At 45.3% G+C, this 12,513-nt stretch overlaps 1 protein-coding gene across 6 annotated transcripts in view; it reads right to left on the reverse strand.

Moving 5' to 3' along the window:
- Positions 1–1,121: 1,121 nt before the first annotated feature.
- The window catches only part of LOC120920481 (Fc receptor-like protein 3), a 224,045-nt gene continuing 212,653 nt past the window's right edge, over positions 1,122–12,513 (reverse strand). For 5 of the 6 annotated variants that reach the window (XM_040332601.1, XM_040332595.1, XM_040332599.1 and 2 more), the window contains 3 exons: positions 12,276–12,346; positions 11,020–11,118; positions 1,122–1,308 (listed from right to left, as the gene is read on the reverse strand). In XM_040332601.1, coding sequence (XP_040188535.1) covers positions 11,050–11,118; positions 12,276–12,346 — 140 coding nt within the window. In that variant the 3' untranslated portion in view covers positions 1,122–1,308; positions 11,020–11,049. Of the gene's footprint in view, positions 1,309–11,019; positions 11,119–12,275; positions 12,347–12,513 lie in introns of those variants that run through there. The other variant, XM_040332600.1, reaches the window with a different exon arrangement.

Consider the following 12,513-nt stretch of genomic DNA (forward strand, 5'->3'; position numbering starts at 1 on the left):
TAGCGCTCAGAACTGCTATCTCAGTTAAACAGTCCTCACTTTATGTTGCAGATAACTTCCCCAGCTCGGAGGCTTCCAGGCAGGACACTGTCATGTGCTTTCACAGCTTTTCACTGTCCACCATTCACAGTGTCCACTATACTCCTCCACACACACCTACAACTTCCTGTCTTGTTTTAAACCACTTCCTTGGACAGGTGCGTTAACCCTTTTGTTCCCTTAAAGGGACCACAGTCCAAACAAGAGGGGAAATATAGCGTCTTTCCAGGACCCAGCCACGCCGCATCCTGTACAATGTCTATAGACAGCTATACACAGCACTAGTAGATTCTGGGTACCACAATGCATTAGAAAGTTTAATGGAGAATGTGTGCAAGTCTTTGCGAAATAGAAAAAATATAAATAAAACTAGAAATGGTTAAAACTAATAAGGCAATAGAAAGACCTTCACTTCTTGTTCTTTATATTTGACTGTTGTGATTCTATGGTTGTACATTCACCGTACATGCAAATCCGTTCTGTAGACTATGACAAAATGATTGTGCTTATATGTATCATGTTAACTTCTTTCCTACATCCAATCCTTAAAGGATAAGTTCACCTTCCAAATTCCAGCTCCCCTATGTACCAATATAACATAAATGTACTTCCTTTGCAAAAATAAAAAAGCTTTCCATTTATTCTACACACGTTTATCTCACTTTCAAAACACTGCTCCATTATTTCTGCCTTACTTCCTGGACAGACTTTTGGTCACGAAACTGGAAGGAATTGACCAGCTGACCTCATTAGCACACACCCTTCATCGTCTACCCTCAGCTGGTCAACTCCTTCCTGTGTTATGGCCTAAAGTTTGTCCAGGAAGTAAGGCAGAAGTAATCGAGCAGGGTTTTGAAACAGCTGGAATTTAGAAAAAAATTCCCGTCTATACACACTCCAACAATGGCTGCATGGCATTTCTCAGGAGGGGCTTCCTGATGGTGACAACTGTGGACAATACCTTCTGTATGTAATGGGTGTTAAAATGCCCATGTATAGTCTCCACTGGAAGCCTGTGTGACAAGATGTGACAAGGAGTGCCTGAACATAGCACAATAATTAGGTAGGTTTGTTTTTTTTTGTTTTTTTTTTTAATAAAAGCTGCACATTTTAAAACATTGTGAATTACACAGCATGCTTTAGCTTAAATTAGATTTTAAGTGACAGAGCTTACATAGTGAATACAAATAATATGCAGAAGAATGAATACATTTCCCATGTTATGGAAAATTGCTATGTTTTCGGAATCCCTGTGGTAGGACTGTATATCTGTATTGAAAAAAAATGACAATATTTATTTTCAGGGATAATAAATAATAATAAAACAGAATTAAAAAACCTAAGGAAGCAAGAGAAGTTTAGATTGTTTAGTATGTGAATTAAAATTTTGGATTTTGAGAATTTGAATTTTTTTCTTTTTTTTTTTGAAAAACAAGAAAAAGGTGCTAATACAAAGAATTTTTAAAACCTACTGAAATGATGAATTATTCATTAGACATGTGCGCCGTCAATAAATTTGTTTAGTTTGTGCCATTCCGTTTCGTATTAGCCGTTCGTATTTCATAATTCGTGTCCGAAATTCAATTTGGATTCGTACGAAATATGAATTGATCGAACAATTTTTGGAACATTATGAGGGGCTCCCACCACCCCTGGGCTGTGCTGACTTCCTGGGTTTGTACCCCTGCTGTGCTCATTATGAGGGGCTCCCACCATCCCTGTGCTGTGCTGACTTCCTGGGTTTGTACCCCTGCTGTGCTCATTATGAGGGGCTCCCACCATCCCTGTGCTGTACTGACTTCCTCCTGGGGCTGTACCCCTGCTGTGCTCATTTTGAGGGGCTCCCACAATGATCGAACAATTTTCGATTCGTACTCATGTTCAAATTGAAACTGCGGACCCTACTGGTGACTCCCATTTCAAATATTCAGAAAAGGTAATTTAACTTCATCATAACGAATAATCCTAATTATTATGATAATAATAAAACGATATTAACCTCCCTGGCGGTATGATTCTTTCAGAAAAAACATGCTGAAAGCGGTACCATTATTTGCAAGGAAATTTGGCGTTTTATATTGTAGGTCTGTCATTTTTAGAAATAACTCACTTAAATCTGACCAAACAAGCTTCTAATAGGCATCCCGGGTATGACATTTTTTTAAAAACAAAATTATAAATTATAATATAATAAATAATTATAAATAATTATAACAAATAATAATATAATTATAATAAAAATTATTCAATAATGTAATCAAATCAAAATCACTAAAATTTGCTCAGTTGCAGAATTGTTGCTGTCATTATTTTTTTTTTTTTATGACGAATTTCCCCACAAATCGCTATCGCACAATTCTGCAAGTGATTATAATTTATTGTCGCTGTTTTTTAGCTGATCTAAAACTATTTTTGACATAAAGGGACACTTTTGGTTGCTATGGACAATCTACAGTTTGCAGGGAGAAAGAAACGTTTTTATTATATAAAATGACATGCACGACACAGGACAGACCACTAGGGACAAGGGGGGTGTGTTTTTTTTACATACAGTACTGTAATCTATAAGATTACAGTATACTGTATGTATAGTGTTTGTTTACTTTTTTGAATTTGGCGCCGTTCTCCGTCCCCGTGCGTCGTAACGTCGCAGGGAACGGAGATCGGCGTCACACGGAGGCACTGTGTGAATCGAGCGAGGTCCTGCTCGCTCACACAGTGCGGTGGCATCGCTGGATCCAGGGACAAGGTAAGTAAAACTCCCTGTACATCCAGCGAGGCGAGCCCGAGTCTGACTCGGGGTTACCGATCCTAGCCCAAAAATCTCACCCCGAGTCAGACTCGGGAACACCGCCCAGGAGGTTAACAAACATTCTTATTTTGTCCAATTCTGAATCTCCCATCAACTACCCGTACAAGTCTCCCACTCCCATATTAAAAAAAAAAAAAAAATTCCCAACCCTCACAGCAGAAGAAAACCTCTGAATGGTCAACAAAACAGCAGTCAAGTTTCTGTTGTAATGAAATTTGGAATCCGAAATTTGCCAACGAAATTTCATATTTCGTATACAATTCGGAAGCATAGCAATTCGGATTTTGAATGCTTCCGAATGTACGAATTTTGGTGAAATTTTTACGAATTTTGATTCGAAACGAAACAAACCGCACATGTCTATTATTCATTGGTTTCATGTATCAGACACATCCAGCTGCATGAAGGCTCACATTTAATATAGCACACCCCTGAATTCCAGCGTGTTCCAGCATGCAATTTTGGACCCCAGATTCCCAGGTGAGAGCCTTAGATTCGTTCACTTTTTGTAACAATTACGACCATTTGTTATGATGAATTTAAAAAGCTAAAATACCTCTCTCAATATGGTAGTCGATGATAGTTTTGTTTTTGCCCCAGTGCCCCCAGTATTCTTTTCATTTACACATATGACTGCTAGAACAGATAAAAAACCGACGTTAGACCTACCGGTAACGGTATTTCTATGAACCTTCCAGGACGGCACCCGAGAGATGATGGCTCCTCCTGCAGGAAACACAATCACATGACAGTTTAAAAGGCCCCGCCCTTCCCCTTGCACCTCAGTATGCAATAGAGTAATCCTGAACTGGTTCACAAGGGACGTAGGCCTTATCGGTACTTACCTTTTTTCCCTTTCCACATAGGGTGGGAAGTAGGCCTGCCGTCCTGGAAGGTTCATAGAAATACCGTTACCGGTAGGTCTAACGTCGGTTTTCTCTTACCACCTTCCAGGACGGCACCCGAGAGGATAATGGAGTAATAAACACAGGCCTACCTTCAGGGTGAGACCACAGCTTGTAGAACCTTTCGACCAAAGGCTAAGTCTTGCTGTGACAACATTTCCACACGATAGTGCTTCAGGAATGTATGACGGCTGGACCAGGTGGCTGCACTGCGGATTTGTTCCCAGGAGGCCCCTGCTTTCTCAGCCCAGGAAGTTGCTATGGCTCTGGTAGAGTGAGCCTTGATCTTTACGGGAGCTGTTGCTCCAGTGCATATATAGGATTTAGATATTGCTTCTCTAATCCATCTTGAGACTGAGGCTTTTGATGCCTGCAGTCCCTTCCTGGGCCCAGCGTGTAGAACTAGTAGGTGGTTAGATCTTCTAAAACTCTTAGTTCTCTCTAGATAAATGAGAAGACACCTTCTTACGTCTAACAGATGAAATTTCTTTTCTTTTTCGTTCTTTGGTTCAGAACAGAAGGACGGCAATATTATGTCTTGCGTCCTATGAAATAGGGATGCCACCTTAGGCAGGTACAGGGGGTCTGCTCTAAGGGTGATCCTATCTGGCTGCACCCTCAGGAAGGGTTCTTTCATGGATAGCGCCTGCAAATCCCCTACCCTCCTGGCCGAAGTAATGGCTAACAAAAAAGTCAACTTTAAGGTTAGAAACTTAAGGGGAACCTCTTCCAGAGGTTCGAATGGGTGTATAGATAACGCCTCTAACACCCTAGTTAAGTCCCAAGGTGGACAACTATATTTTTGGACTGGAGAAACTCTTTCTCTAGCTAACAAAAAACGTTTTATAAGGTCCTCTTTCGCCAATCTTTTATCAAGATAGACTGAGAGAGCCGTTATTTGGACCCGAAGGGTACTAACTTTCAATCCTAAATCTACCCATCCTGGAGGAAGTCCAGGATAACCGGGATAGAAGTTGAAGATACCTGTCTTTCCTTACGCCAGGAACAGAAGGTCTTCCATACCTTTTGGTAAATCTTTTGAGTTACTGGTTTTCTGCTCATGAGGAGAGTATCTATGACCTTCTCTGAGCAGCCTTTGCGTTCTAGAATCTGGCGCTCACTAACCAGGCCGTTAGCTGAAAGAATTCCGGCTTTGGGTGGAGTACTGGGCCCTGCCTGAGGAGATCTGCCCTGTACGGGAGCTTCAGAGGCTCCGCCATGGCTCTTAGGCTTGCGAACCAAGTTCTTTTTGGCCACCATGGTGCTATCAGAAGAATCTGGCCTGGAGACCTGCTGAGTTTCTGAAGAACTCGCGGAATGAGCGCCACCGGCGGGAAGGCATAGGCCAGTCCGAAGCGCCAGGTCTGGGATAGTGCATCCAGACCTTCCGACTGTAGTTCCCAGGAAATCGAGAAATACCTTTCTACCTTCCAGTTTTGTCTGTTCTTACTTGGACTTCTCTGCCTCTGATGTCTTCCTGGAAGGCTATTAGGGCTTCCCCCACTGCTCTGAGTTCTCTGTAGTTGGATGACCTGCGAGCTAGTGAGCTGTCCCATTGCCCCTGAGCTTTTTTCCCCTCCAGGTGGGCGCCCCACCCCCAGGAACTGGCATCCGTGGTAACCTTCACTGGGTTCCACTGAGCCCACGGTCGCCCTCCCCTCAGGTTTTGGGGAGATGTCCACCACTCCAGGGAGGACAGAACCTGGGGGGTGAGTAGTATTTCCTGATCTAAGGACTCTTTCTTTTTGTCCCATGAGGACAGGAAGAAGAAGTGTAATGTCCTGGCATGAAGCTGAGCCCAAACCACCGCTGGGATGCTTGCTGACATCAGGCCTAGGACTCTCAGAACATTCCTTCTGGAGAGTTTGGGGTTTTTGATAAGGTTCCCAACTGCTGAGGCTAGTTTTAAAACTTTTTCTTCTGGTAAGAAGAGTCTCTGCTGCCTGGTGTCCACTACGTATCCCAGGAAGGTCTTGACCTGTTCTGGTTTGAGGGAGGATTTTTCTTTGTTGATTATCCACCCTAGGCTCTCTAGGAGTGCCATTGCTTTGTTGGCATCCAGCGTGACTTGGGCGGCTGATTTTCCTGAAATCAGCAAGTCGTCTAAATAGGGTATAAGGGATATGCCCTGAAGGTGCAGGTATGCCACCGCTTCTGCTAGGATTTTTGTAAAAATCCTTGGGCTGGAGGTTAGCCCGAATGGTAGTGCTCTGAACTGCCAGTGGAAGGTTTCTCCTTCCACTACGACCGCAAACCTCAGATATACCTGGTGATCCACGTGGATTGGCACGTGAAGATAGGCATCTTTGAGATCTAGGGTCACCAAGAAGGCCTCCTTCATGAGGTTCTTTCTTACCGAATAAATACTTTCCATAGTAAACTTTTTGTATTCCAGAAACTTGTTCAGGTTTCTCAAGTTTACTATTAGACGGTATTTCCCGGAGGGTTTTCGCACTACGAAAATATGGGAATAAAATCCCTGGTACTGCTGAGCTTTTGGTACTGGTACTACCACTAGTTATTTGGCTAACTCCTGTATGCCCTCCAAGAGGGCAGACCTTTTCAGGGTATCCCTGGGAAGGTGAGTAATGGTGATCATGGTGGGGGGTGTAGCCAGAAATTCTAGGCGATAGCCTTTTTGAATTATTTGGCAGATGTAATGACTGTTCGAAATTCTCTCCCATAGAGGGAGGAATTGAGATAGTCGACCCCCCACTCTGACTTCGTCGTCACTTGGACGGTTTGTCGCTGGGTTTTGGAGGAGGGAAAAGGAGGTTGTTCTTCCTGTTCCCTTTGCCAAAGTTCCAACGCCTAAAAGGTTCCTTTTTGGCTTTCTGTCTACCCTGCCCCTGGGGGCCTCGAAAAGTTTTCTTGAAACCTTCTTTTTTGGGTTTAACTGGGAATTTTTTACCTTTTTCTGATGACCTAGCAAGGACATCATCCAGGTCTTTACCAAACAACAGGGAACCTTGGAAGGGGATGCCACAGAGTTTTCCCTTGGATGTAGCATCTCCCTCCCAAGCCTTGATCCAAACTGCCCTCCTAGTAGAGTTAATGAGGGCTGCTGTCTTGGCTGCTGCCCTTGCAGATTCTGTAGCTGCATCTGCCAGGTAAGCAATCGCCTTCCTTACTACTGTAAGTGACTCAACTACCTCCTCAGCCTCCGAGTTCTGAGCGAGGTGGTCGGTGAGTGTCTCTACCCAAACATCTGTATTCCTAGCCACACATGCTGCTGCTAAAGCTGGGCTTAGTGCTGCCGCATTGGCCTCCCAGGCTTTTCTAAGGAGAATTCTGCTCTACGGTCCATCACATCCTTGATGTTACCCCGCATCCTCAAAGGAGAGATCAGATAATTTTGTGACTTGCGACAAAGCCGCATCAAGTCTAGGAAGCTTAAAGAAGACCTCCTCATCTTCCTGGGAGAAGGGGAATCTTCTTTTCCAGGTTTTTTGTTTGATTATTCTCCTTTCAGGGTCTCTCCTCTCCTGAAGGACTAACTCCTTGAGGGATTTGTGCAGGGGGAATACTTTAGATTGAGAGTCGCTCAGGCCCCTATAAACTTTATCCTGTGCTGAGGCAGGTTTAGGGGTCTCAGGAATTTCCTCTGTGGCGTAGATTGCCTGGAGGAGACTCTCTAGATCTTCTACAGCAAAGAGGTGTTTTCTTGGACGTGTGTCTTCCTGAGACTGACCAATGGAGTCTCCATCTACCTCTCCTGAGCTGTGCCTAGACCTAGGTAGACTGACTACCTCACTTTCTTCACCATCTGCTTCCCCCAGAGGGGGAATTTGTGAAGGTGTAAAGAAAACACTTGGGCCCCTAGAAAAGGGGGTCTCCTGAGAGGAAGTGCCTTCCTTAGGGGTAAGTTCCTCCATTTCGGTCTGTGCCGACTGCCCGGCTGCCTCCCGGAAGGCCTTAACTGTTGCTAACATTTCTGTTTGCATGGATGAGAGAAAACTCTTCATCATGGCAGCAGCCTCCTTTCCTGCCAGCATATTAATACATTTATAGCAGAAAGGTTTTGTGTAGGATTTGGGGAGCTTCTCTCTACAATTCCCATACTTTTTAGAGGAACTATGCCCTGTAGCGGAAGGAGACTGAGCTGAGGCCTCCTGGGGTCCGCTGGGGGTTTCTGAAAGACATGAAATGTACATTTAAATTGTCTTTCCCAAGACTGCTGGCTGTACTGGGGAGGGGAGGAAGTGGACGAGAAGGGACCAGATCCTGCTCCGGTCGTTCCCTAAAAGTTTGGGAACTCTCACCGCTTCCCTCCTCCCTTTCCAGGGGGATTGGTACTTACCGCCCCCCGACCTGGATCTGCCAGCGGTCGTGTCGGTCTTTCCGTCCTCTTCCATGAGGAGGGTGACTCGGTCCTGGCTGTCGGTACTCCTGTACTGGTTCACCGCAAGCCGACCCGTCCACCGCCCACAGCCGTCTCCCACGTTCCACTGGGAACTTCCGGGTTACGCCGTCTGGAACCGCCCACTTCCTGTGATGCAGTTCCTGTCTCAGAACGAGGCCTGGAGCGCGGCGTTTTTTGAGTTTTGGAGACCCGGGAAACGGCGATTCGAATGGTGGTGGATTCGATAGCACACAGTGATGGCTCACCTCCCCGCAGCTCAGAGCACTGGTGCTTACATAGGGCGACCTGTGAGTTTGGACCGAAGTCTACAGGTAAGTTCAGCCCTCCCCGGCCTCCCTTAGACCTGTCTCACAGGGGTACCTTCGACCCTCCCCGGTCTCTAGGTTTCCATTAACAAAACAAACGTGTCGCTGTGTTGGAGAAACACAATCAATACTGAGGAGCAAGGGGAAGGGCGGGGCCTTTTAAACTGTCATGTGATTGTGTTTCCTGCAGGAGGAGCCATCATCTCTCGGGTGCCGTCCTGGAAGGTGGTATCTCTTAGGGTAATTGATCAAAATTGGAGCAAACAGAATCTGGAGCAGTTGTCCATGGCAACCAATCAGCTTCTCTTCAGTTCATTCTGTAAAGATTTGAAAATTAAAGAGAAAAGCTGACTGGCTGCCATGCACAGCTGCTCCAGTTTTCGTTTGCTCCAGTTTAGATAGATCCCCCCATTGTTTGGGGTCACTGGCAGTGTTGCCAACCATTCGTATTTTTACAGACAGTTCGTAAAAACTGGCACTTTTTTCCCCCCGTTCGTAAATGTCCGTGGTTGCGGGAATGTGCCAGTAAACATAGCAGGAACTGCACATGGAGATTGGAGGCAGGGGGTGATGGTGGCTGCAGTGGCACCGCAGAGGGGGATGGAGGCAGGGGGAGATTAGAGGCAGGGTAGATTAGAGGCAGGGGGAGATTTGAGGCAGGGGGTGTTAGTGGCAGGGGGTGAGTGAGGCAGGGGGTGTTGGTGGCACCGCAGAGGGGGATAGTGGCACCGCAGAGGGTGGGGGATGGAGACAGGGGTTGTTGGTGGCACCGCAGAGGGTGGGGATGGAGGCAGGGGGTGATTGGAGGCAGGGGGGCCTGGGGGAGATTGAAGGCAGGGGGAGATTGGAGGCAGAGGGAGATTGGAGGCAGGGGGAGATTGTGGCACCGCAGAGGTGGGTGAAGGCAGGGGGTGTTGGTGGCAGAGGGGGATGGAGGCAGGGGGTGATGTGACTAAATAATTTGCCCTTATTATATCGAAAATAACAAAAATATGTTTTTTTACTTTAATATCTACCTTAAATCACATTGCTATTTGCCTAGCGTACTTGTTTGTAGCCTAAATACTGAAATTTGCACCTAAAAATGTACCGGTAATTTAGTAACTTTTGTGAAATGCCAGTAAAAACGTGGCTGCGCCAGTAAATTTCAGGTATCGTGCCAGTAAATTTCAATCTGGTAGGTTGGCAACACTGGTCACCGGGGATGTGCAGAGAGCACATGCGTGGTAACACCAAACAATTTCCAGTGACCCAGCACATCCCCGGTGATCCCGCACATTGCGGGGGGCTCTATCAAAACTGGAGCAGGCAAAACTGGAGCAGCTGTGCATGGCAGCCATGTGCTCATTATGAGGGGCTCCCACCCATCCCTGTGCTGTGCTGACTTCCTCCTGGGGCTGTACTTCTGCTGTATTCATTATGAGGGGCTCCCACCATCCCTGTGCTTGCTTTGCTGACTTCCTGGGTTTGTTACCCCTGCTGTGCTCATTATGAGGGGCTCCCACCACCCCTGGGCTGTGCTGACTTCCTGGGTTTGTACCCCTGCTGTGCTCATTATGAGGGGCTCCCACCATCCCTGTGCTGACTTCCTGGGTTTGTACCCCTGCTGTGCTCATTATGAGGGGCTCCCACCATCCCTGTGCTGTACTGACTTCCTCCTGGGGCTGTACCCCTGCTGTGCTCATTTTGAGGGGCTCCCACAATGATCGAAACAATTTTCGATTCGTACTCATGTTCAAATTGAAACTGCGGACCCTACTGGTGACTCCCATTTCAAATATTCAGAAGAAGGTAATTTAACTTCATCATAACGAATAATCCTAATTATTATGATAATAATAAAATGATATTAACAAAACATTCTTATTTTGTCCAATTCTGAATCTCCCATCAACTACCTGTACAAGTCTCCCCCACTCCCATATTAAAAAAAAAAAAATTCCCAAACCTCACAGCAGAAGAAAACCTCTGAATGGTCAACAAAACAGCAGTCAAGTTTCTGTTGTAATGAAATTTGGAATCCGAAATTTGCCAACGAAATTTCATATTTCGTATACAATTCGGAAGCATAGCAATTCGGATTTCGAATGCTTCCGAATGTACGAATTTTGGTGACATTTTTACGAATTTTGATTCGAAACGAAACAAACCGCACATGTCTATTATTCATTGGTTTCATGTATCAGACACATCCAGCTGCATGAAGGCTCATTTAATATAGCACACCCCTGAATTCCAGCGTGTTCCAGCATGCAATTTGGACCCCAGATTCCCAGGTGAGAGCCTGACCTTGAGCACTCTGGCCAGTGGGGCTACACTTTTCAGTGATGGGCCAAAATGAAAGCACAAAAGGTGAGAGGGGTCATACCACTCATTTCAAGGTTGGTGGAGCTGGGGCGTTATAAATAAACTCCGAGCATGCACATAGAAAGTCTGGGAACACCAAACCCCACTTCAGCTTTGTTTCAAAACAAACCTACACTGAAAAATGAAAAAAACTTTGCTAAAATAATCAGCCTCCTTTACTGCTCAAGGAATTACCAAAGCCATGACATGCTGCTGAATGGAGAAAAAACAGAACCTTGTTCTACTTACATATACATTGGTCCTTTGTGAAGATAACAGTCAGTCATGCAATCTCCATGGTTGGCACTTTACTATATGCAGGGGGGTTATCGAAAGACATCTGTAAATCTAAGAGTAGGTTACATTTTAATTTCCTTTTCTACTTCCTAATAGATTTTGTAAAAAAATATGGGCCAGATTCACAAAAGAGATACGACGGTGTATCTCCTTTTTTTTTTTAACTGTATTTTTTTTTTTTTAAGTGTATTTTGTGCGTGTAATCGAGAGAGGAGCCAGACTGCAGGAGTTGGGAGTAGGCAGGCCTCACCCAGAGGCAATCTGGGGGCACTGGTAGGTGGCTCTGTGGGCACTGGCAAGTGGTGCTGGGGAGCACTGATAGGCGACACTGTTGTGCACTGGTAGGTGACACTGGCAGATGGCACAGGTGGGCCCAGATGACTCTATGGCGGCTCTTCGCGATTGGAACCAATGTCCCTCTGACAGGGCGCTTTTTTTTCCTCCTCACGTTATCATTCTTTTTATTCTAGTTATTCTCACAGGGCCGGATTCACAAAGAGTTACACCGGCGTATCACTAGATACGCTGACGTAACTCGAATCTAAGCCCGTCGTAAGTTTAAGTGTATGCTCAAACTGAGATACACTTAACCTAGCTAAGATACGACGGTCTGCGCCATTGTAATCTTAGGGTGTAATTTTTAAGGTAGCCGCTAGGTGGCGCTTCCGTTGATTTTTGGGGTAGATATATGTAAAATGACTAGATACGCGATTCACGAACGTACCGCTTGCCCGTCGCAGTAAAGATATGCCGTTTCCGTAGAGAATACGCCTCGTAAAGATAAACCTGCCCCCTAGGTGGCGTAGCCAATGTAAGTATGGCCGTCGTTCCCGCGTCCAAAAATATGCTTTAAATTTAACCAATGGCTTTCCTAACCGATAGGTCAAAACCGATCGTTAGTAGGCACGATCTATCGGTTAAAAAATCCATGCATGCTCAGAATCAAGTCGAAGCATGCTTGGAAGCATTGAAATTCATTTTTTTCAGCACGTCGTTGTGTTTATGTCACCCCGCGTTCTGACACAGTCTGTTATTTAACCTATGGTGTGTAGGCGTGACGGACCATCAGTCAGCTTCATCGGTTAACCCAAGACCGTTCTCATCGGATGGACAGATCGTGGTGAGAGGCTTTAGTGTGTTTAATCGGACTGACGTGGTATGTAAAGCCATACACGTCAACACGTGTTGATTAATATTGCTGCACTTACCTTGTGGTATATGAGGAACCTCAGATACAGCATATTTTTCTTCAAACTCAATCGTGTCTTCCCTATCAAAACTGAAACAGACAGAACATTAAGAATGGTTTATTCTAATTAATTTGTTCATCTAAAACTATAAGTATAAATGAATATATTGCAGCATAACAGTCCTTAGATGAGGTGGCTGCATTCGTTTTCCTTTTGCCAGGGTTTTTTTTCCCTTCAGTTTCATCTCGCGATCCTG

The sequence above is a fragment of the Rana temporaria genome, chromosome 13, assembly GCF_905171775.1.
Source record: "Rana temporaria chromosome 13, aRanTem1.1, whole genome shotgun sequence".
In the NCBI taxonomy this organism is placed as follows: Eukaryota; Metazoa; Chordata; class Amphibia; order Anura; family Ranidae; genus Rana; species Rana temporaria.